The sequence below is a fragment of the Camelus ferus genome, chromosome 32, assembly GCF_009834535.1.
Source record: "Camelus ferus isolate YT-003-E chromosome 32, BCGSAC_Cfer_1.0, whole genome shotgun sequence".
NCBI lineage: Eukaryota > Metazoa > Chordata > Mammalia > Artiodactyla > Camelidae > Camelus > Camelus ferus.
In genome coordinates, this window is record NC_045727.1 from 19,076,397 (window position 1) to 19,099,399 (window position 23,003).

General features: G+C 46.4%; 2 protein-coding genes across 3 annotated transcripts in view; one reads left to right on the top strand and one right to left on the bottom strand.

Annotated features, from left to right (window-relative positions):
• Nucleotides 1–437: 437 nt before the first annotated feature.
• Nucleotides 438–21,924, bottom strand: IQCD (IQ motif containing D). The gene is made up of 5 exons (XM_006183847.3): nt 21,692–21,924; nt 6,816–7,631; nt 4,121–4,354; nt 2,318–2,389; nt 438–779 (listed from the first exon to the last, which is right to left on the bottom strand). The coding sequence occupies exons 2-5, from the start codon at nt 7,611–7,613 to the stop codon at nt 438–440; spliced, it is 1,446 nt and encodes a 481-aa protein (XP_006183909.3). The 5' UTR covers nt 7,614–7,631; nt 21,692–21,924.
• The window catches only part of TPCN1 (two pore segment channel 1), a 71,347-nt gene continuing 55,738 nt past the window's right edge, over nt 7,395–23,003 (top strand). Inside the window, exon 1 of one of the 2 annotated variants that reach the window (XM_032472177.1) lies at nt 7,395–7,413. The gene's annotated coding sequence lies outside the window, so the exon portion shown is untranslated. Of the gene's footprint in view, nt 7,414–22,132; nt 22,325–23,003 lie in introns of those variants that run through there. The other variant, XM_006183837.3, reaches the window with a different exon arrangement.

The following is a 23,003-nucleotide window of genomic DNA, read 5'->3' on the forward strand; positions in this document are numbered from 1 at the left end:
GATACCTGAAACCCTCCCTCTTTCTCTTGCAGCTCTCTGCCTGCCCCGCCCCCTTTGTGGGCGTTGTGACCCAACCCCTGCTGCCCTGCTGGGTGATGTGGCCATCACAGTCATGGCAGCTTCTGGTCTGGGACCGAGGGGGCTACAGCCTGGGGTCTGGCTTTCCACTGAGACTAAAGGAAGGGATGGTGGCGTGCTGACACCCAGCCTGCGTGTTCCCCTTGGAAATGGCATGTGCAGCATGGACGTGTGTGCAGCCAGTGGCCCAGGGTAGAGTGAAGTTTATTTGTAGACCGTGGTTTAACTGGTTTTTAATTTTCAAAAAGCGTTAAAGCCATGAATTGCAGGGCTCCCTATCCCAGGGGCTTCGGGGCTGGCTCTCTGAGAGGCGAGGTCACGGGGAGTGCAGGGGTCTGGGCAGGGACAGTGGGGAGGGCTCATTTCTTGCCCTTGCCTTTGCCCTTGCCCTTGCCCTTCTCCTTGCCCTTGCCCTTGCCCTTGCCCTTCTCCTTGTCCTTCGCTTTGTTCTTGCCCCGCTTCTTCTTCTTGGACTTGAGCATGGAACGGACCAGGTAGCCCCTCCACAGGGCCTGGATGAGAGTGGTGGCCCGCACCATGCGCACCATCTCCTGCTCGGCCTCCAGCCTCTTCTTGGTGTTAATCTCCTGCTCGGCCTGGATCTGGGAAAACTCTTCCATCAGCACCTCGTACCGTTGCTTCAGCTCCTCCAGCTGGAGTTTCTCCTCCTTGTGGATGATGTCCAGCTCCTGGTACTCGTCCTTGGGGGAGAGTCAGGGGGTGGGGATCTCCAGGCACGGTGCGCTGCCTGCCACCCTCTTCTGCACACGTTCCCACCCTTCTCAAAGGGGCTTCTGCCCTAGCAGTGCCACTGACACTAAGCCTTCCTGTAACTGAGGCCCGGATGAGAATGGGAGAGGTGACGCGGTCCATCCGAGCTTGTGGAGGGACCCGGAGGAATTAATTTCAGGAACAAGGAAAGAATGCGGCTTGTGGGCTGGGCAGACTGGTCTCCCAATCATTCCAGCTTGGCCACACCTCGAGGGGCTTCACCTTTCAAGCCTTCATTTTTCCTCATCTGAGACATGGGGACAATTCCAAACCCGGAGCAGGAGTAGGAGCTGTTTCCGGTATTAAATGACTGGATGGACACAATTTCCCAGGTGTGACGCCAGGCACACAGTGGGGACATAAAAAATACTAGCTGTCCGTTTCACAAAGATAGCTAGAGAAGACCTTTCTCAGGGGACCAAATTCTCCCTTTTGTTTAACCACAGCCTCTCCTTCACTTTACGCCTGCCTCCCTGCCTCCCTTGCGCTAACCTTTACCAAGCGTCTACCAGAAGTGAAGTACTTCCAGAGGACGCAGAGCTAAGTAGACTTGGTCTCTGCCGTCAAGCAACCCACCGCCCTCATCGGGACCAGAGAAACAAGAGCACAGCCTCCTGCGTCTCCCCGTTCCTGGAGCACTCGTGTCAGACAGAGCAAGGCGCCACTTGCCCTTCTCTGAACAGCACACCTGACACTGGACCACTCCTACAGGCTGATGTCACCCCCAGTGCTCACCAAGCCTCCCTGGCCCCAGAGCCGGGGCTGTGGGCCACCGATGTTATCACAGAGCTGGGTGGAGGCTTGAGGGCGCCCCGTTTTATAGGCGGCCGTTCCCTGAGCGCCTCCTCCAGGCCAGATCCAGTGCTGTACAAGCACTTGTGACAACAGTGCCTCATTGAATCCCCACCAGGGTTGCAGTGTGGGTGTCACTGTCTCGGTTGATCCCATGCAGGAATGGGCTCAGAAAGGTCAAGTCCCTTGCTTCACACGCAGCTAGTAAGTGACTCCAGAGTAGAACCTCTGAGTGGTGACAGGGGCTTCCTTCGCCGCTGTCACCCAGCACCTGGCACACTTCAACCGCTCGGTAGAAAGTTTCTGAGTGACAGTGAGGTGGTGGAGGTAAGCTCACGCCTGAATCTGGCGGGGATGAGCCCTGGCTTGTGGGGATGAAGGTGCTGGCCGGAGCTGAGGGAGGAGGGAACAGAGAGCCTGGGATGTGGACACTAGGTGGAGCCACCATCTTTGGGCCTGGTGTCAGGCACGTCTTAGTGGCTCACAGCTTCTGGAGCCTTCCTTTCCCACCTCTCCCCTCAGTGCCCCAGGCTAGACAAACCCTTGAGCCTAAGGAAGGGGCAGAGAAGCCACTAGGCGAGGCTCAGACCACGGATCATCCAGAGCTTCTCCTCCCATCTCCCCATTCCTAGAGGATCTTGGGCAACACACTTGAGAGACTCAGGCAGACAGATACCTGCTTTTCACTCATCTCCGTATCATATTTCTGGATCCAGTTCTCGATTTCCGTCTCCACTTTATATTTTTTCTAAAAAAAAAAATTCAATTAGTCATTGTTCGAAAGGCTGATATTAGCGATAAATGGCACGGAGCCGGCTCTGTATCAGCGGGCCCTACGTCGCACCTCGCCCACTGAATCCACACCACGGGGTAGGTTCTCCTCCACTTCAAGGATGAGGACACGGAGGATCAGACATGCTCACTCACTTGGCCCAAGATCGTGAGGCTAACGGGTGGTAAGGCCTGGATTGGAAGCCAGCAGTCTGGCTCCAGGACCTTCTGGGCAGAGGGAGCAGCAGTTGCTAAGGCCCTGAGGTGGGAACAAGCTTGTGATGTTTAAAGAACAGGAATTGAGCCAGTGTGGCTGGAATGGCGTGGCTGGGGAGGAGCATGGTTCCAGTGAGATCAGAGTGATGCCATGTCATGGGGGACGTGTCAGCAGGGGAAGGAGTCTGGTTTCTAGTGTAAGAGGGATGGAAGCTGGGAAGGGGGTGGATTTAGGTGCGGTGGAGGAACATGAGCTAATTTTGTTTTTAAAAGATTAATGCCTGTACATACAATGGAATATTATTCAACCATAAAAAGGGACGAAATATCGGTGAATGCTATGTGGATGAACCTTGAAAATGCGATGCCCAGTGAAAGAAGCCAGTCATGAGGACCACATATTGTCTGATTCCATTTACATGAAGCATCCAGAACAGACAAATCCATAGAGACAGACAATAGACTAGTGGTTGCCAGGGGCTGGGGGGAGGGGAGAGAGTGGGGAGAAACTGCTTACTGAGTACAGGGTTTTATTTGGAGATAATGAAAATGTTTTGGAACTAGATAGAGGTGGTGATTCTACAACATCGTGAATATCCTAAGTGCCACTGAATTCTTTACTTTAAAATGGTTCATTTAAGGCGGGGAGGATAGAGCTCAATGGTAGAGCACATGCTTAGCATGCACGAGGTCCTGGGTTCAATTCCTGGTACCTCCATTTAAAAAAAAATAAAGTGGTTAATTTTATGTTATGTGGATTTCACCTCAATTAAAAAAATAAAGCAGCTTCTTAATCCTACAGAGCAAGAATTTTAACTTGGGCCCCATGGACAGGCTGGCTTCAGGGGCCTGTGACCCAGGAATTGTCCAGCGCTATGTGTGTGTGCATCTATGCCTCTTTATGGGGAGAGGCCTGTGGCTTCCATCAGATGCTCAAAAGAGTCGTGAGACTAAAATGAATCTGGGAACCTTTGTGAGGAAAGGGATTTGGAAGCAAACTGGGGGCACACACCTGGCCTGGGTCCTGGCTGAGAGGAGGGAAAAGGCAAATGAAGATATGATACTTATTGAGCACCTACTAGGCACCAGCTCTCTACCTGTCATCTCATTTAATTCTCATTTTAACTCATTAAGGCCTCTTTAATCACTTTCATTTTAAAGACGTGAAAACCGAGGCTCAGAAGGACTTCAGGGATTTGCCAGAGGCTTGTGTGCTCTGTCATTTCCTTTGCAGGACAGGTGGGTGTTCTCCTCAAGGGCTCAAAGGAGTTCAGGAACTTGCCTAAGTTCCCGATCTCTCTGCCCCCCAGCCCCTGGGCCTGTGTGCTGCTCCCTCCCGCCTCCCCATGGATGCGGCCTCAACCTGGGGCTTCCTCTGCTCCTGTGTCCTCCTGGGGGGTGCTGTGGAGCTGCTCCCTGGGTGGCTGGAGCAGCCCTGCCTTGCCCTGCACACTGGCCCTCCCTCCGCCCCCTCCCCACTTCCCCAGGGCACCTTCCTCAGCATCTGCTCCGCCTCCCAGTTCTCCGAGACCAGGTTGTGGAACTGTGACCGCAGCATCAGGATGTCCTGTTGGATCTTGGCCACCCTGGCCTGCGAGGCCCGGAAGTCTGCCTTCTGCTGCTTCTCAGCCTCCAGCTTGGTGCGAAGGAGGCTGTTTTCTGAGAACTTGCACACCTGGTGCAGTTGGTTTTTCAGTTCTTGGATCACAAAGTTCTCCTTCTCCACCTGGGCCAGGAAGAAGAGAGGGTCCGCTAACACCTCTGTCATCACCGATCATCCCAGGGGAGGCTGGTGTGACTGTGGCTCCCTTAGGGCAGAGCATCGTTGCCTGGCCAAACCCTACCCCCAGCCCTGGCTAAGGACGAGGACAGACTGACCAGAGACCAGGAAATTGAGGCTCAGTGGGGATTGAGTTGTCTGTCGGGTTGTGCAGCTGAGCTGGAATATGAAGCCGGCTCTGTCTGGTCCAGGGCCCATGTTCGTGGCCACCACCCTGTTTCCTGGTATGAATGAAGTGCACAGGCGTGCCGGAGCGAGGCCACAGGACAGCAGGGACAGCTGCGACACGCCCGCCCAGGGCACAGTCGGGGAGTGCCCAGTTGGCAGAGACACCTGGCATGATGCTGGGAGCGTGAGATAAACACATGATGCAGGGACTGCCACCCAGCTGTCCCCTCGCGGACCTGGCTTGGCCCCTGCCCTCAGTCGATTCTAAAACAGGAATTGGGGTGGGCGGGTGGGGCTGTCCCGTAAGTAAACTCCAAAGGCTGATCACACGCGCTGGAGTCTCCTTCTGAGACTTGAGCCTTCGGCTGGCGGCAGCTGGCTGCGGGGCCGCGGGGGCTCTGAGCTCACTGCCTGTCTCATCGAGTGCTGGGGGGCGGGTTTGAGGCAAGTCTGTCCTGTGGGCAAGTCTTCATGCTCCAGGTGTTGGCTTTGGAGCAGGTAGTATTATTGGCAGTCAGAGCTTTGCTTGTGGATTCCCCCCCACCGCCAACCCCAACAAAACATACCTTATTGGTGTCACCCCCTTATTTCACGGTGAGAACTGATGGATCTGATAAAATGTGCCCACCTGGCCAAAATGGAATTTGACCCCAGATCTGTCCACCTTGGCAGCCCCAAGCTGTTTCCACCACCCAAGTGGGACCAGCAAAGCCACTTGTGTGTCTCGTCCCTGTCCCTAAGTGACACCCCTGCGTCGGGGAGGGAGGCCAACCACGACCTCTCATGGGTCACAGGGTGATGAAAATGCCTATGGTAGCACTGGCTGGCTGTTCCCCAGGATCTGTTCCCCCTAGAAAGGCTGTACAGCAGAATGTTTCACTGGGAACGTGGCCCCAGCTACAGACCACTTTCCCCAGCATCTCCAGCCACTGGGTGTAGCTCAGAACTGTCTGTACGCTGATTGCAGGTGGCCTCCCAAAAGGGCAGGACGAAGGCCCCTCCTCCCCTTTTCTCCTTCCTGTTGATTGGACCAGTGGCGACAGCTTGGGAGAAAGCTGGGGAAACCTTCCCGGTCCACAGAGGTGCCATGTAGGTGATGGCAAAGATGCCAGCCAGAAGGAACCTGGACCCCTGACAATTTTACAAAGCAGAGCTCCTATGCCAACTCCCTATTAGACAGAAATATATATATATATATATATTAATCTATTTTTATATATAGTGGCTAACATTTATAAATCTCAAACTCCCAAATTTATCCTTTCCCACTCCCTTTCCCCAGTAACCATAAGATTGTTTACTATGTCTGTGAGTCTGGTTCTGTTTTGTAGATGAATTCATTGTGTTCTTTTCTTTTCTTTTCTTTTCTTTTCTTTTCTTTTCTTTTCTTATTCCACATATGCGTGATATCATATGGTATTTTTCTTTCTCTTTCTGGCTAGACAGAAATATATTTCCATCTTGACTAAGCCACTGTTATTTTGAGGCTCTTTGTTTTAGCAACTTATACGTCACCTCCCAGGGACTTTTAAAGGCTTTTGTGAGAAAACGTATATTAAGAATATGTGTCCCCAAGTGGTTATTAATAGATCAGGATCATGTTATCCTTTCTCTTCTTAAAAATTCTTCTGGAGCTCCCACCCGCCCACCCCTCCACCCACCCCTTGCCCTCGGGACAAAGACCATATTCTCTGATTAGGCGTCCAAGGCCCTGTGTGATCTGCCAGCAAAGCCTAAGGTTTGCCTGCCCCTGGCCTGGAAGGTCCCTCCCTACCTCACTTGCCTGGTTTACTCCCTCTCCTTCAGGTCTTGGCTTTGAGTTTCCTGAGTTCAAAGTTCAGGTCTCCTGTAACACTTTTTTTTTTTTTTTTTTAATGGAGGTACCAGGGATTGAACCCAGGACTTTGTGCATACTAAGCATATGGTCTGCCACTGAGCTATACCCTCCCCTTCTAACACTCTCTTATAGCACCCTATACTTACCCTGCCCTTTACTTCTCAAAACTGTAATTAAATCACCTCTTTAAGCCCTGCCTTCCCTGCAGTGAACTCCATGAGGCTGGAACCATGTAGGCTTTCTTTATAAGACCTGCCAACTGGTAAGTGCTCAAAACAATATATGCGGAGTAAATGAATGAAAACAGCTATTTAAATCACTGAGGAAAAACCCAACTGCCGAAAGATTTGGGCCCCTCCCCGGGGCTCCTTCCATAACATGACCTATGCTGTCCAGTGATACCTCTGCATCCCTGTTCTTCACGCATGCTGCCAATTCATTTTCCAGCGTGTCGATGATTTCCTGGTTCCTCCGATTCCTTCTGCTGATGTCCTGTACAAACTGAGCCTTGTCTCTGGCTTCCATGGGGCTAGTGAGTAGCTTCTCAAACAGGAAACCTCGGAGCTCTATCAGGCTATCAATAAAACTCTGGGCTTCTGCACTTCTGCCAAGTGGCTGCACCTGCAGGAGACTGGCTGCTGCCTGGGGGTTATTGAGCAGGAGTCTCACGATGTCCTTGGTGGATTCTTTGACCTGCTGCACAAGTGGTGGGAGGTGGGATCTCTGCAGCTCTATGGAGAGGAGGCGGTCTTGGAACCACGGTTCATCCTCGAACACGTCTTCCTCCTGCAACTGCCGTTCTTCCTCCTGCAGGTAACCGACGTGATCCAGGAGGATCTGGCAAAGGTGCCCGTGCTCTCTCACTGCCTTCATGATGTCCTCCCCCAGCATCCTCTCCAGATCCTCGGGATTGGACGCCACGTATGACAGCAGGGTCACCAACTCCACCTTGTGGATGGTGTCGTCTAGGACGGACATGATCCTCTTGGTCTCAGTGGTGGTGAGTTTGGTCTCAGTGGGGACCAAGAGTTTCGGTGGGGTGGTTGACTTTTTGGTTGTCTCTGCTATCAGCCTTATTTTGTTGATGTCAGGGCCCGGGTAGAGAGGGGCCACGGCGAGCATGTCCAAAGCCATTTTATTAGCAGCCTTTGTGCGCCCTGAGAGATCGAGACCTTGGTAGACTGTCTGGGTCTCCTCCATGTATTGTCTCTGGCAACCCTGAAAAGGGGAGGAGTGAGCAGTTAGCAGAGCCGCGCTGACATCGGGACTGGCTGCTGTGACCCCAGCCGCCATCAACCCTTGACACTGAGAGTTCATCTTAGGAGCTCCACAGCTTTTACACAGAACCTCTCACAGAAAGCAGTTTCTAGCTTTGTGACAGTGTCAGGGCCCCAAGGGCAGGAGGACCAAGTGTGGAGGTGGGTCTCAGGCACATGTGTCAGGCAGGGACCACCCAGGAATGCAGACATCATTCTAAGTGTTTAAACACAGCAAACTGGTTACACGGGGTGATGAAAGAGTTGACAGGCCAGTCGGGAGAAGGGGAAGTGACCCAGTTGTCAATGGCAGGAAGCCACGCAGGAGGAGGAGGGGGTGAGCTTGGGGCTCGGGGTCACCCAGGGGAAGCTGGAGCCACAGCCATTTCCCGTCCAGGCAGGAGCGATAGCCCCTGCGGCCACAGCCGGAAACGCAGCCCAAAGCAGAGAGAAGGGGAGAAATACTGCCTTTCTCCCTTCCTCCCTTCCTCCTATCTAACACCAGTGCCTCCCATTGGCCAAACCCTGTGGGAAACCAGCTGACAAGGGAGCCTGGGCAATGCATCCTGCGGGGGTGGCAGCCTGAGACACAGAGCAGAAGAGGGACAGAGCAAATAATGGTGCTGAGGGCAAACAGCACTGGGACCAGCACAGCCCATTTGCATTGGACTTTAAGAATGGATTTGAAAAAATCAGGGTGGGGCTGAACAATGACTTCGGAATGTAGTTTTAAAAACTGTTTTGCTAAATGCAGTATTGTATCCTGAATTGGTTCTTGGAACAGAAAAAGACATTAGCAGGAAATCTGGTGATATCCAAATAAAGTCGAAGTTGAGTTCGTAGCATCGTACCAATGTTAATTTCTTAGTTTTGACAAACACCGTGGTTATGTAACATATTGACATCAGGGAGAGCTGGATGAAGGGCACATGGGAATTCTCTGTACTACCTTCACAACTTTTCTGTAGACCTATAATTATTACAAAACTAAAAGCTTATTTAAAAGAAAAATCTACGGCGGCAATCAGGAATCAGTGATTTATGTGGCATATATGGCATGATATCCTAGCTTTGCAGCAGCCCCACTACGGTTCAGATCCTTGCTGGGGGACCCTGGGGTTCCTCAGCCATTAAACAGGGATTCGATGGGAAGTTCCTGGAACAGATCTTGAACGTTGTCAGTGCTCAATAAATAACTAATATTATTAGCCCAGACCTAGTGAATGCCTACTGCCCAGGATCAGCTGGACCTCCCAACATTCTGTGTCCAAGATGGACCTCAACATGTCCCCACCCCTCACCTTGCTGATTCTTTATCCCTTGTCTTGACGATCAGCAATTCTGCCTCCCTTGTTGCCTAAGCCAGAATCCTGAGTGCCACCCAGATTCTTCCTTCCCCTCCACATCCAGTGCACCACCCAGTTATCTGTGTTCTCTCCTTGATAGCCCCCAGTCCACTTCTTTCTCAGCAGCCTCTCTGCCATCGAGTAAGGGCCTTAATATCGCTCACTTGGGTGATTTAAGAGTTTAACTGGCCTGCTTCCATCTGCTCTTGCTCCCCGCAATAAAGATCATCCCTGTAGTCACCTATTTAGGCATTTATTGAACCCTGGGGGTATAAAAAAAGATGCAAGGTCTAATTTCTGTCCTCCCAGAGTTTATATCCTAGTTTGGGATGTGAAACATGCACACGTGTAGGTTCAGCAACTACAGAAGGCAGGGGATGAAGCTGTATTCATAGAGTAGGTGGAGATTATGACCCGCCATCAGCACCAGAGTGGGGACATTGGAGTTTATCTTGTAGGAAATTAGGATCCATTTTGATTTCAGGAAGAGTGTAACAGGATACAATTAGATGCTTGAGAAGGATCTGTTGTAATGGATGATTCATAGAGAAAGGTCTGTTGGCAGGTAGACCAGTTAAGGTGTTTTTACTTCCTTGGCTGCTGACCTTTCAGAGACCTGGTTCTTCAGCTTTCCCTTCACCATTTTGCTTAGCCAGGGTCAGCTTCTGTTGCTTGCAATCAAAGACCTCTAGCTGACAAAATACTCCAGGCAACCGGCAGCACCAGGTCCAGGGGGCTCCAGGGAGACCTTGGGGATGGAGATATGAAGGCAGGGGAGAAAGACGTGATACCTGAAGCCACAAAAGATACCTTCAGCTTCCCAAAGCAGAGTAAACAGAGAGAAAGGGAGGGAATCAAAGAAACACCTAATGTGACAAAGAACAGGAAGAAAGGCAGCCAGGTCAGGTGCTAAGGATGCTGTGTTCCTTGGCTGGGAAAAATGACTCCCAAATCGGGAGCCTCTGGGAGCAGAGGGCTGAGGTGAGAAGGGCGTCACTGTGCCATCTCTTTGATTCCCACCCACTTCCTGCTCCCCAGTCAGTCTTGCATGTTCCTTAAGGCTTTTCCTGAAAATAACATTAGGGACAGCCACGGAGCGTCCTCTGCCTCTCTGAGGATGACGGATCTTTGCCTCGCGGCCACAGGATGAATGTGAACAAAGTGTTTAATGAACGCACTTCTCTGCATCGGCCCCCAAAGCTCTCTAGCATAAATCAAAACGCCTGAATTCTTCAGAGAGCACGGCTGGAAACGCAACGTTATAGGAAATGTTTCCAATTTGCTTTCAGCCAAATTACCTCTTTTGCTTTAAAGGGCAAACTTGTTTTCTTTGATTATGACGATGCCTGTCAGTTCCTGACAGCTCATTTGGGTGAACGAGAAAAAGCCGGTGGAACTGGGATCGGGGGACACGCGTCTGACTCTGATGACAAAAATCACTGGAGAATCTCTTTTCCTTGAATTCTAATATGATCATTTCATGTCCTTCTTAATGCCACCAACCTTAATATTTAAATCATTTCTCCTTTTAAAATTCCTGCCCTGAGAGTGAAGCAAGGTTGTTAATGGATGGGGAACTTTAATTGGATCTTCCTTTTATTTGTCATTAATTCTGCTGATGAACTTTATAAATGGAAATGTATCTTTATCATGCAAATTAGACCTCGTCTTCATTCAAATGGGCTTGTTGGATGTTTTATTACTTTCGCTCTCGGAATATTTTGAAGGCAAAAAAAAAAAAAAGGTTTGAGGTAAATTATATATATTTTATCCCCTGAGGAGAAAAAGGAGATGAAAACCCAACACCTACGACTACCCTACAAATCCAGCACTGGTCTGTGGAGAGGTCAGAGGGTGTTAAAAAAAAATATTGGAGAGTGTGTGTACGTAGAGGTGGAGGGCCTCTCATTTTAAAGAATGCCATTTTAATACTAACTCTTGGTAACTCACTGCATACCCAACGCTGTTCTAAATGCTTTACACGAACTAACTCCTTTATTCCTCACAACAGTCTCATGAAGTAGGTGCTTTTATTCCCTCCGTGTTACAGGAGAGAAAAGCGAGGCAGAGAGAGTCTAGCTGTTTCTGTAGTTTACACCTAGTAAGTGACAGAGTTGGGGTTTCAGCCCAGGCAATCTGTCTCAGGAGTCTGCACCCCACAGCCGCTATTCTGCCCAGTCTGTCAATTTTAAGATTGACTTCTATGTTGAACATAGTAGAATCATCCTTTGCTGGTCCAGTTTCAATGAGTCCTGTCCCATAGAGATATAGAGAACAGATGTGTTCAAAATTCAATTCCTATAGCAGTCAATCAAATTAACAGTGATAGATATGAATATTCATAGTTGTTATATATATTTATGTAACATATTATATCATAAATTATTGATAAATATAAGTGCTAGATTTGATTTGCATTTTTTGGGGGGTGAAGGGAAAGTAGTTAATTTATTTACTTTAATGGAGGTATCAGGCAGTTGAAATGGTGAATTTTATGATATGTGAATTACAGCTCAATTAAAATAAAGAAATATATATATTAAAAAAAGGAAGTACTAGGGATTGAACCCTTGCCTGCTAAGCATACGCTCTACTGCTCAGCAACACTCTCCCCCAGTGTCACATTTTCATAGTGAAAAATGGTGAGCCAGGATCTGGTCTATGGATTTTTTTCCCCATCCCTTAACTCGGGGCTTGGAATTTTAAAATAAAAGATTTAAATCTGTTTTGGTTTTTTCATGGTTTAGCTGCATTTTTTTGTGTTTTTTGTGTTTTTCCTATCGCCACTTTTGAAGTATTACCCAATCCTCTGTCGTCCTTTTTGAGAACCCATGTTTTGTGGATTCCGTTTGGCTTGCAAAAGGTTCCCAGGCTGGGGCTGTAGCAGTGAACACTGGAGGTATTCACAGACAGGATCTCATCGGTGGTGATGGCTCTGTGACCGCTGGCTGCAATGTTATCCCGCGTTTTGGAGACAAGAGGACCCTTAACAGAGGCTGAGGTTGGAAGGGAATGGGCTCCCGGGGACAGAATTCTAAGCTGATGGTTGTCAAGAACATCTCTCTGCTGGCCACTGGCCACGGCTATAACCCTAGGCAAATTCGCTTGTCCTTCTGAACCCACATCTCAGAAGCTGAAAGGCAAAAAAAGGGCCTACTGCACAGTGATTAAGTTTGTGGGTTCCAAGGTCAGACAAATTCGGAGTTCAGTCCCAGGGGATCACCACTTCCTCGCTGTGTGGCTTTAGGTGAGTCACTTAAAGTCTCTAAGTGTCTTTGGCTTCCTTGTCAGTAATATGGGGACAGTAACAGAACCCACATTTGGTAGAATCGTTGTGAGTGTGAAATGAAGTCCTGACCCAGGAATGTTTAGCTTCTTTTTTTTTTAAGATTTTTTTTCAGTTTTCCTTTTTTTTGGGGGGGGGGGTCGGTAATTAGGTTTATTTATTTATTTATTTATTTATTTATTTATTAGAGGAGGTACTGGAGATTGAACCCAGAACCTCGTGCATGCTAAACCACTCTACCACTTGAGCTATACCCTCCCCTCAAGAATGTTTAGCTTTTATGATGACTTTCAAAATGATACAATTGGGAGGGAAGGTATAACTCATGCTTAGCATGTGTGAGGTCCCAGGTTCAATCCCCAGTACTTCCCCTAAGAATAAAAAAAAGATAAGTAAACCTAATTACCTCCCTCCACCAAAAAAAAAAAAAAAAAATACAATTAATATTAACATTTGACTACTTCTTAATATATAAGATGTATTTTTCCTCAAAATAATATATATTTGTTTTTGTGCAGAAAGGTTTATAAAGAGCCAAAACGGATCCGTTTTTTTTTACTCCTTTTTACTATTTCTGTTTTAAATTTTGCAGATTTCTGCATTCTTCATGTTTTTCTGTGAGTGATGGAGGAGGACAGAGATCCCTAAAACCGCTCACCATTTTCCAGTCTCCTCCTCCTTGCAAATTAATTCATCACAATTTTAAATTCCTCTCTTGGCAGTGTAGCTTTTGAAGTGTTTATTTCTGGTTATATGCAACTGTGGATAGTATCACTTTGGCTGTTTCAGAGAGAAGGAATACTTTCCTAGCAGTGAATTTAGGTTCTAAAATAAACTTCCCCCACTTAAAAAATATACATATTTATATTTAAATCGCAATCTTATTAAATGTAAGACACTGGCTTTTCCTGACTGATTATGTTGAAGAAGAGTCTTCTGTACTGTTTTTTTTATGAGGGAGAGAGGTAATTAGGTTTATTTATTGATTTCTGCTTGGAGGAGGTACTGGGGATTGAACCCCTCAAGAAGAGTCTTTTAAACTGAGGGTTGTGAACCCTTTCGTGAGTGGTGAAATCAATTTGCCAGTTGGGACTAGCATTAAAAATAAACGAAATAGAATAGAAAATATTACAGCGCACTGCATGTAGTAAGTACTCTTTTGTGTTTAAACGTGTGTGTTTTGTATTTAAACGTGTGTGCTGGGTGGAGGAGGAAAATGTGTTTCTTTGTTGGCTTTATGGTTAAAAAAAACAATCTGTGCTCAAAAGCCCCCATGGTAAAGGCATTTCATTGGTCATAGGGTATAACCTCCTGCTATTTATTATTTGAGAACTAAGGACAAAGAGATACTTTCCCCTGATGCTCTGTATTTCAAATGATGTTGATTTTAAAAAAACAAAAAAATATTTTTTTTGCAGGGAGAGGTAATTAGGTTTACTTATTTATTTTCTTCCTGGAAGTACCAGGGGTTGAACCCAGGACCTCAGCATGCTAGGCATGCACTCTACCACTTGAGCTATTCCCTCCCCCTCAAATAAGCTTGATTTTTTTTTTTTAAACCCCTTTTGTTTTCAGTTCCACTGACTAGGACTTGAAGGTAAACTGTGTGTGCATGTGTGTGTGCGTGCGTGCGTCTGTGTATGCGAAAATACCAGAGGAGGGCAGAGCAGGGTTTTTCAGTCTCCACACTACTGACACTTTGGGTCAGATGATTCTCTCCTGTGGGGGCTGTTCTGTGTGTTGCAGGACTTCTAGCAGCATCCCTGGCCTCTGCCCGCTTGATGCCAGTAGCACCCTTCTCCCACCATGAACTCTGACCAGTTGGGGATGCAGTATCCCCAGACATTGCCGGATGTCCCTGTGGGGTGGGGGTGGGGGTGCCAGTGGCTGAGAACCGCTGGTCTAGACCACAGTGGCCTGGCTCCCCTATAAAACTCCAGGCCTCACCCATGCTAAGTCCAGTGCTCCATCCAGGTTCAAAGGAAGGCTTGCCCAAGCCTAGCCCAGCTCTGTCAAGTTGAAATTGGTACCATCCAAAAGGCATCATTGGGGGAGGGTATAGCTCAAGTGGTAGAGCGCATGCTTAGCACGCACAAGGTCCTGGGTTCAATCCCCAGTACCTCCTGTAAAAATAAATAAATCTAATTACCTCCCCTCCAAAACAAAACAACACAAAAGTAATAAGCCACCACAGAATCAAGATCAGATTCACAGTCTGGGTCTTAGGAGACGGGGTGGTGTGGCACTCCCCTGCCAGGGGCTCTTGGAGCAAGTCTGGGTAAGTCCTTTATCTCTTTGGCATCTGGGGACATGACACCTGTTCCAGCCACATCAGAAGGGAGCCTGGGTGGAGAAGGGATGATTTAATAGATGGGAAAGGCCTTTGGAGAGTTAAAAGCTCTCTTCAAAGGGGAATGATTGTTAGTTTTTGAGGGATAAATCAGGTAGCGCATCGGCCTCACCACCCTGGGCTCTGGGAAAAAGGGAAGTGCGTGGGGGGAATTTAGCAACTGAGTCAGCAGGAAAGACTCACCCCTTCAATTCAGTTTTTTACTGTAAATCAAGTGAAAACCCCAAGCTAAAACCCTGCCATTTACATCCAACCGTCAATGCCTGAAGCGTGTTCCCGAGGGGTGCCTGGCCCAGAGCCACGGCAGAGCTCTGGCTGGGATGCCCCCGGCAGCGTATCCAGCCTGGAGGCAAAGATATTGATGCTGACTTTCAATCAAAAGGCTGTTTGGGGCTTTCTAGGTGGAGGGTGAAATCTGGGAAAGGGGAAGGTGGGTTATGTTCTTGCCTTCTTCCAACAAGTTTTTAATATTCAGTGACCTTGGGACTCACCCCTCCTTACTCTTGACTTGCCCACCATTTTCCCAACTTGGCTTTTTGTCCTGGCCTGGCCTGGTTATCCAGTCTCACTTCCTCTTGCTCCCCTAACAGCAGGAGGTGGTGGTGGGTCGGGGAATAAGAAAATCACCCTGATTTGATGGGTTAGAAAATTCAGCCACGACAGCTTCCCTCATTGCTCAAAGGGAGGAACTGAAGGTTCTGGGAGGAGTAAATTTTAAGCAGGGAGTGAGCGACAAGACCAAATCTGCAGCATGGAAAATTGTGGTTAAAGGGTTGGCAGGTGCAAGGCGGCAGGAGGACCAGTTTGGAAGGCTGTCGCAGTGCTCTAGGGAAGAGAACCAGGGACAAGGCAGTGGATGGGCTCCAGAAATACCGAGAAGATAGAATCAATTAGATGAGAAGGATGGGATGTGGAGAAGGAGGGAGCAGAATGAGTTAGGGATGATGTCCAGTGTTCTGGCTTGGATACTGGTTGGGTCGTTGTGGTATTTATCCAAAGGGTGAAGACTGGAAGAGAGGCAGGGTTTGAGGGCTTGTGGGTTTAGTGATGTTAGAACGTGCTGTCCAGTTACCAAGTCTTGAAACTATGAAGCTGTGTGTGCCCAGAGAGACACCTCTTCCTTATTCATACCGAGGCATGGTACAGACTAGCAGCTGCTAGGTGGGACATCTGCGAGGAGATGTGCAGGAGCGGGTGGCTGTCCGGAGTAGATTTCAAGAAAGACTCAGAAAGGAGACAGAAGTGTGAGAGCTATTGCCATACAGATGGTGACTGAAGCCTTGGTAGGGCCAGGGGATGTGCAGAGTGAGAAGGATCAAGCCCTTCAGTTTTTTTTGTTTTAACTGAAGGACATAGTCAGTTTACAACATTGTGTTGATTTCTGGTGTACTGCAAAGTAATTCAGTTATACGTATGTGTGTGTGTGAGCATATATATATATATTCCTTTTCATATTCTTTATCATTATATGCTGTTAGAAGGTATTGAATATAGTTCCCTGTGCTATACAGTAGGACCTTGCTGTTTATCTATTTTATATATAGTAGTTAGTATCTGCAAATCCCCAACTCCCAATTTATCCCTCTACCCCACCTTTATGACCCCTAGTAACCGTAAGTTTGTTTTCTGTGTCTGTGAGTCTGTTCCTGTTTTGTAAATACGTTCATTTGTCTCATTTTTTTAGGTTCCACATATAAGTGATATCTCATGGTATTTTTCTCTGTCTTTCTGGCTTTTTTCAGTTAGTATGACCATCTCCAAGTCCATCCATGTTGCTGGAAATGGCATTATTTTATTCTTTTTTATGGATGAGTTGTATTCCATTGTATAAATATACCACAACTTCTTTATCCAGTCATCTGTTGATGGACATTTAGGTTGCTTCCATGTCTTGGCTATTGTATACAGTGCTGCTATGAACACTGGGGTGCATGTATGTTTTTGAATTAGAGTTCCCTCCAGGTATACACCTAGGAGTAGGGTTGCAGGAGCATATGTAACTCTGTTTTTAATTTTTTAAGGAATCTCCATACTGTTTTCCATAATGGCTGTACGAAGCCCTTCACTCTTTTGATGAAATTTCTTCTCATTGGCTCCAACCTACCTGTCCAGCCGTATCTCAAAGCCATCCTGCCCTCACTCTCTGTGCTGCAGCCACACTGGCCTTCTCCAAAGTGCTCAGAGCACCAGGATCTTTACACACAATGTTCTTTTGGCCAGAAACCAATGCCCAACCTCTTTTTAGCCATTCGCCTGTTGAAGGACATTTGGGTTGTCTCCAGTTTGGGGGTTATTATTAATGATGCCACTCAGGACGTTCATATAGAAGTCTTTGTGTGGACATGTTTCCATTTTTCTTGGATAGAATCCTAGAAGTGGAGTTGCTTAGTTGTGTGGAGAATGTATGTTTAACTCTTTTAAGAAACTGCCAGACTGTACTGCAAATTGGTTGTACCATTTTATGTGCCCACCAGCAGTGTATAAGAATCTCAGTTTCTCCATACATATACCAATACTTGGTGATGTCTGCCTTTGATGTTTGAATGTTTCTTCATTTCTTTTGCTCATTTAAAACTTGGCTTGTTTGTTTTCTAATTGAGTTGTAAGAGTTTATTTACATATTCTCAGATATAGTCTTTTATCTGATAGATGATTTGTAAATATTTTCTCCCTGTCTATGGCTTGTCTTTTCATTTTTTTAAGAAAATGTCTTTTGAAGCTCAGGTTTTAATTTTAATGAAGTCCAATTTGTCAATTTTTTCTTTGATGGCTTCATGATTTGGTGTTGTATCTAAGAACTTTTTGCTTAACCCAAAGTCATGAATATTTTCTTCTAATTTTTTTTCTAAGGTTTTTGCAGTTTTAGATCTTATATTTAGGTCTATGATCCATTTTGAGTTAATCTTTATGTATTGGTGAGGTAAGAGTCTAAGTTAATTTTTTGGCATACGGATATCCACTTGTATCAGCACCCTTTGTTGGAAAGATTATCTTTTCTCTATTGAATTATTTTGGTACTTTTGTTGAAAATCAATTGGCAGTAAATGTACGTGTTTATTTCTCATCTCTCAGTTTTGCTCCATTGATTTATATGCAATCCTCAGGCAAATACCACGCTGTCTTGATTACTATAGCTCTATAGAAGGTTTTGAGACTGGGCAGTATAAATTTTATTCCAACTTTGTTCTTTTTCAAAATTATTTTGGTTATTCTAGACCCTTTGCATTCTTATAAATTTTGAGATCGTTTTGTTAATTTCTACAAGTAATGCCTGCTGGATTTTTGATAGGTATTACATTGAATCTCTAGCTCATTTTGGGGAGAAAAAACATCTTCCCAACATTGAATCTTCCAATCCATGAACATAAATGTCTCTCAGTTTATCTAGATCTTCTTTAATTTTCTTAGCGATGTTTTGTTAACTTTATTCTCGGTATTTTATTCTTTTGATGTTGTTCTGAATCGTTCTTTTAATTTCATTTTCAGAGCGTTAGTTGCACACATTTATTATAATATATACAATTGATTTTTAAAATATTGTGACCTTGTTAAACTTGTTTATTAGTTCTAGTAGTTTGTGTGAGTTCCTATGGCTTTTCTATATATAGGATGATGTCATATGTGAATAAAGATAGTTTTACGTTTTTTCTTTCTGGTCTGGATACCTTTAATTTCTTTTTTCCCGTCATGGCACTGACTAGAACCTTCCGTAAACTAGATGTAATGAGAGCAAACATTCTTAACTTGTTCCCAATCTTAGGGGAAACCAATAAGTGTATATTAGCTGTGGGTGTTTTGTAGATACACTTATTGGGTTGAGAAAGTTCCTTTCTATTCCTGACTTATTGAGAGTTTTATTGTGAATGGATGTTGGATTTTGTTAAATGCTTTTTCTGCATCTGTTGAGATGACCATGCATTTTTTTTTCACCTATTCTATTAATATGGCATATTACATTAATAGTTTATCAAATGTTAAAGCAACCTTGCATTTTTGGAATAAATTTCATAGTGTATAATCCTTTTTATATGTGGCTAAATTTGGTTTGCTAATATTTTTGCATCTGTGTTCTTGAGGGATATTGGTCTGTGGCAGGAGTTGGCAAACTTTTTCTATAAAGGACCAAATAGTGAGTCTTTGGGGATTGGTGGCTGTTGAACCTCCGATGCAACTACTCACCTCTGCTGTTGGAGAGCAAAAGCAGTCATAGACGATACGTAAACAAATGGGCATGTCTCTGTTCCAATAAAACTTTATTTACAAAAGCAGTTGATAGGCCAGATTTGGTGAGACTCTGGGTCAAAAGTTTTCTTTTCATGTGATGTCTTTGTCTGGCCTTGTCATCAAGGTAATACTGGCTTCACAGAATGAGTGGGGAAGTGTTCCGTCCTCATCTATTTTCTGAAAGAATTTGTGAAGGATTAGTATTATTTCTTCTTTAAGTATTTGATGGAATTCACCAGTGAAGACCTCTAGCACTGGGCTTTACTTTAAGGGAAGATTATTTATTTCGAATTCAATCTCTTTACTTGTTACGAGTCCTATTCAATTTTTCTTTCTTCTTGAGTCACTTTTAATAATTTGTCTTTCTAGGAATTCATCCACTTCATCTAAGTTGTCTTATTTTTTGGCATAAAGTTGTCCAAAATATTCCTCATAATCCTTTAAGTTAATTCTGATTTTGGTAATTTGTGTTTCCTCTCTCATTTTCTTGGTCAGTCTAGCTGATGCATTGACTTTCCTTATCAATATATCCAATGTCCCTCTTTGTTCTAGTAATATTTCTTGTCTTAAAGTCAATTTTGTCTGTTAGCAGTATAGCCTCTCCAGCTGTCTTATGGTTACTCTTTGCAGGAATACCAACTTTTTATTTTGAGCCCCTTTGTGTCTTTGAATCTAAGGTGGGTCTCTTGTAGGCAGCATATAGTTTGGTATCACATTTTTAATCTAGTCTGGCAATGTCTGCCTTTTGATGGAAATGTTTTTCCCATTTACATTTAATAATTTACATTAAATTATTTATGTCGTTGGATTTACATGGGCCATTTTACTGTTTTTTTAAATTTGTTTCGTCTTAAGTCTTCTTTTGTTCTCCTGTTATTTCTTTACTGCCTTTTATTGTGTTAAATATTTTTAGGCCACTATTTTGAGTCCTCTGTTGATTTTTAAACCATTTTTTGAGTTATTTTTCTTAGTGGTTGATTTAGGGATTATAAGATGCATCTTAATTTATCACAGTATGTTTTGGAATACTACATATTTTCTATTTCATGAGTCATTGTTATTTTACCTTCTTTTAATTATTTAAACATGGTTTCCTTTAGTCCTTTGAACATATTTATAATAGCTTCTTTGAAGTCTTTGTCTGCTAAAGCCAACATCTGGGGACGCATAGAGGCAGTTTCTGTCGACTTTTTTTTTCCCGAGTATGTTTACACTTTCTTGTTTCTTGCACATCTCACAATTTTTATTGAATACTGGAAATTTTAGAGGGAAGATTATTTATTTATAGCAACTCTGTCTTCTGATTATTTCCTTCCTAATGATTGTTGTTCTTGTTTTTATTTTGCTTGAGTGTTTGGTAATTTACTTGCTGGGATAAATCTGTCAAGCTGGTCTCCTCCCCAGTGTGCAGCTACTGATGTCTCTGCCCAATTTTTTTTTTTCATATTTTAAAATCTGGCTTCCTAGGGGTCATCTCTGTATCTATATAGTTTAATATTCAGCCAAAAGTAGGTCAGAGGTTATGTTCAAACTTTAAGCCAGTAAGACCTCTATTCACTGCTGGTGCGTGCAGCATGCACTCAGCACACACGTCTACACTGGCTCCAATGGCCAGGGATGTGTAAGTGGCTTGGCCCTGCTCTGGTCTCTACTATACATGTGCATAACCTCTGGTCAATCAGGACATACAGGGAACTCATCACGCCCCCTACGGCTGCCTCACTACCAGGAACTCCAAGCTCTCAGTCCATTGTTTGTGCCAAATAGGACTACAAACTTGGACCGCTGGAGCTGCTGGCCTCCCCTGTTTCCTTCCCACCAAGATGGTCACTTTAGCCAACAATCCTCCAAATCAAGTGAGCTCTATCAGACAGCGACAGTGAAGCTACCGGTTTTCATGGACTACCACCCTAGTTGAACTATTACGCTGATAGAACTGGGGATGGGGACACCAGAGAAGCCTCAGGTAAATACACTACAAACTGGTTTTATGAATAAAAGCTCTTAGTTTGTTCTGTGCCTTTGGTTGATTTTTCAGAGTGCTAATATAGCACTGTAGTTTTGTCCAGAGTTACAGTTGCTTTTTTAAAAATTATTATTGTGATAAAAATATGCATAACGTAAAGTTTACCATCAAAACCATTTTCAATTCAGTGGCATTGTTACATTCACATCTATTTGCAACCATCACCACCATCTACCTTCAGGACTTTTTCATCATCCCCAACTGAGACTCTGTAACTGTTAAATAACTCCCTGTTTCCCCCTCCCCCCAGCCCCTGGCAACCCCTACTTTGTGCCTTAACCTCATTTAGTCCTCACAACAAGCCTTTGTTTGAAGTATGTAAATGAAATAATATTTTAAGGACAAGGATGGGAGTTAAGTTCCAAAATTGGTATAATCAAAATTACCCAAGTTAAACACTGACTTTCATTGTATGCTCACCCCAGGCAGAATGGTAGGGGACTAAAAAACTGCTCTCTCTCTCCTCCTCCCAACATGCGTTTGATTTGAAATTAGTTAACTATGATGTGACTCCACTTGACTAGTATCATCCACGCTTTACCGATGAGGAAGAGGGATCATGAAGTGGAGAAGTGGAGGGGCAGAGTAGAGGCGGAGACACCGAAAAGGATGCCCAGTAGTCCTTGCGGGGAGAGTCAGACTGTGGCAGGGGCTGGAGAGCAGGGTCCTTTAGGCGGGGACAGGCTCGCTGTGGGGGGTTACTGATCCCTCAGAGAGCCAAAGGATAGCGAGCGAGACCCCACTTAACATCTCTCCCTCATCTCCAGCCTTTCCCCACCTGGGCACTCACCTGCTCGGAGGACTTTAGGTTTTTCTATTCGTGATTAACCAACGCTGTGCTTGCGTTGCTAGGTTACCCACCAATCTCAGAAGGCGGGGCTCGGCGTCTGATTGACTCTGCTTTTCACCATTCAATTCCTTATTCCGATCAGTTCGCTCCACCTGCTGAAGACTGACCAATCAGGAGCACCGTCTTTCTGACCCTCCACCAATTGAAAGACTCGGGCCTCCCTCTGGGGTGGGCTGAACGTGTAAGGCGGGGAGAATGGGAAGAGGAAAGGGGCGGGGCTTCTTCGTCCCACCCCTTCTCGAGGAGGCAGGCAGGGAATCCTGCATCAGCAGCGGGCAGAACTGGGGAGGAAGTGAGGCTTGGCCAATCAGAGCGCATCATGACAGCGTAGGTAGCCAATAGGCCCCGGCGAAAGGGGAATGGGGTGGGGCTGGCGGGGTGGAGGGGACGATAGGCGGTGGATGGGAGAGCTGGCGCAGCTGCCGTGGTGGCAGCGGCTGAAGTGGTGGCGGTGGCTGCAGCGGCTGCTGCAGCTGCAACAGCTCCGGGCTCAGGGCTTTGGCGGAGGCGCCGGCGGGCAGGGCTGCGCAGTGTGGACCCCGGCGCGTGGTCCGGGTTGCTGGGGCAGCTCGTGTAAGAATCCAAGGGTTGCGAGGGATGGCCTGGAGGAGAGGGCAGGGGTCAGGGGTCAGGGCGCGGAGTAAGGGGTTGCAGCTGGGCGTTGGGGTGTGGGAGGCGGGCAGGGCGGGCCCAGAGGGGCTGCGGGGAAGTTATCACCGCGCATCTCTCCCTCCAGCCTTGGTCGGGGGCGGCCCCAGCGTGGGATCGCTCCTGGAAGCCTGGGGCGGAGAGAGGGGGCGCAAAGCGGAGCACGTGGAACAGGAGCCAGTGGAACACGAGCCAGCACACTTCGCGTATCTTTGCTCCTCACCTCCCTCAGCTGCTCATATCCCTGTAGCCCGCAAGAGACTCGTGCTTTGTCAGGCTGTCCGAGTGGACAGCGGGCTGGCTGCTGGCCCTCTTCCTCTGGGACCTGTTCCCAGGGGTGACCCTTCCCTTCTGGGTCTTCTATAGATGGAGGAGCAAAGCCCGCAAAAGGAACACTGGGCTAGGACTCAGGAGTCCTGCACTGTGTGACCTTGGGCAAATCCCTTCTCCTCTCTGGGCTTCACTTTTTCCTTTCTGTAAGATGATGGTTTTGCCTTCAAACTGGGGGACTCATTCTGGGAAGAGGTGAAGAGTAATGGTTAAGGGGGGAGGGTCCCTGAATTCAGACTGCCTGGGTTGAAATCTGGGCTTTATTACTTCCTTC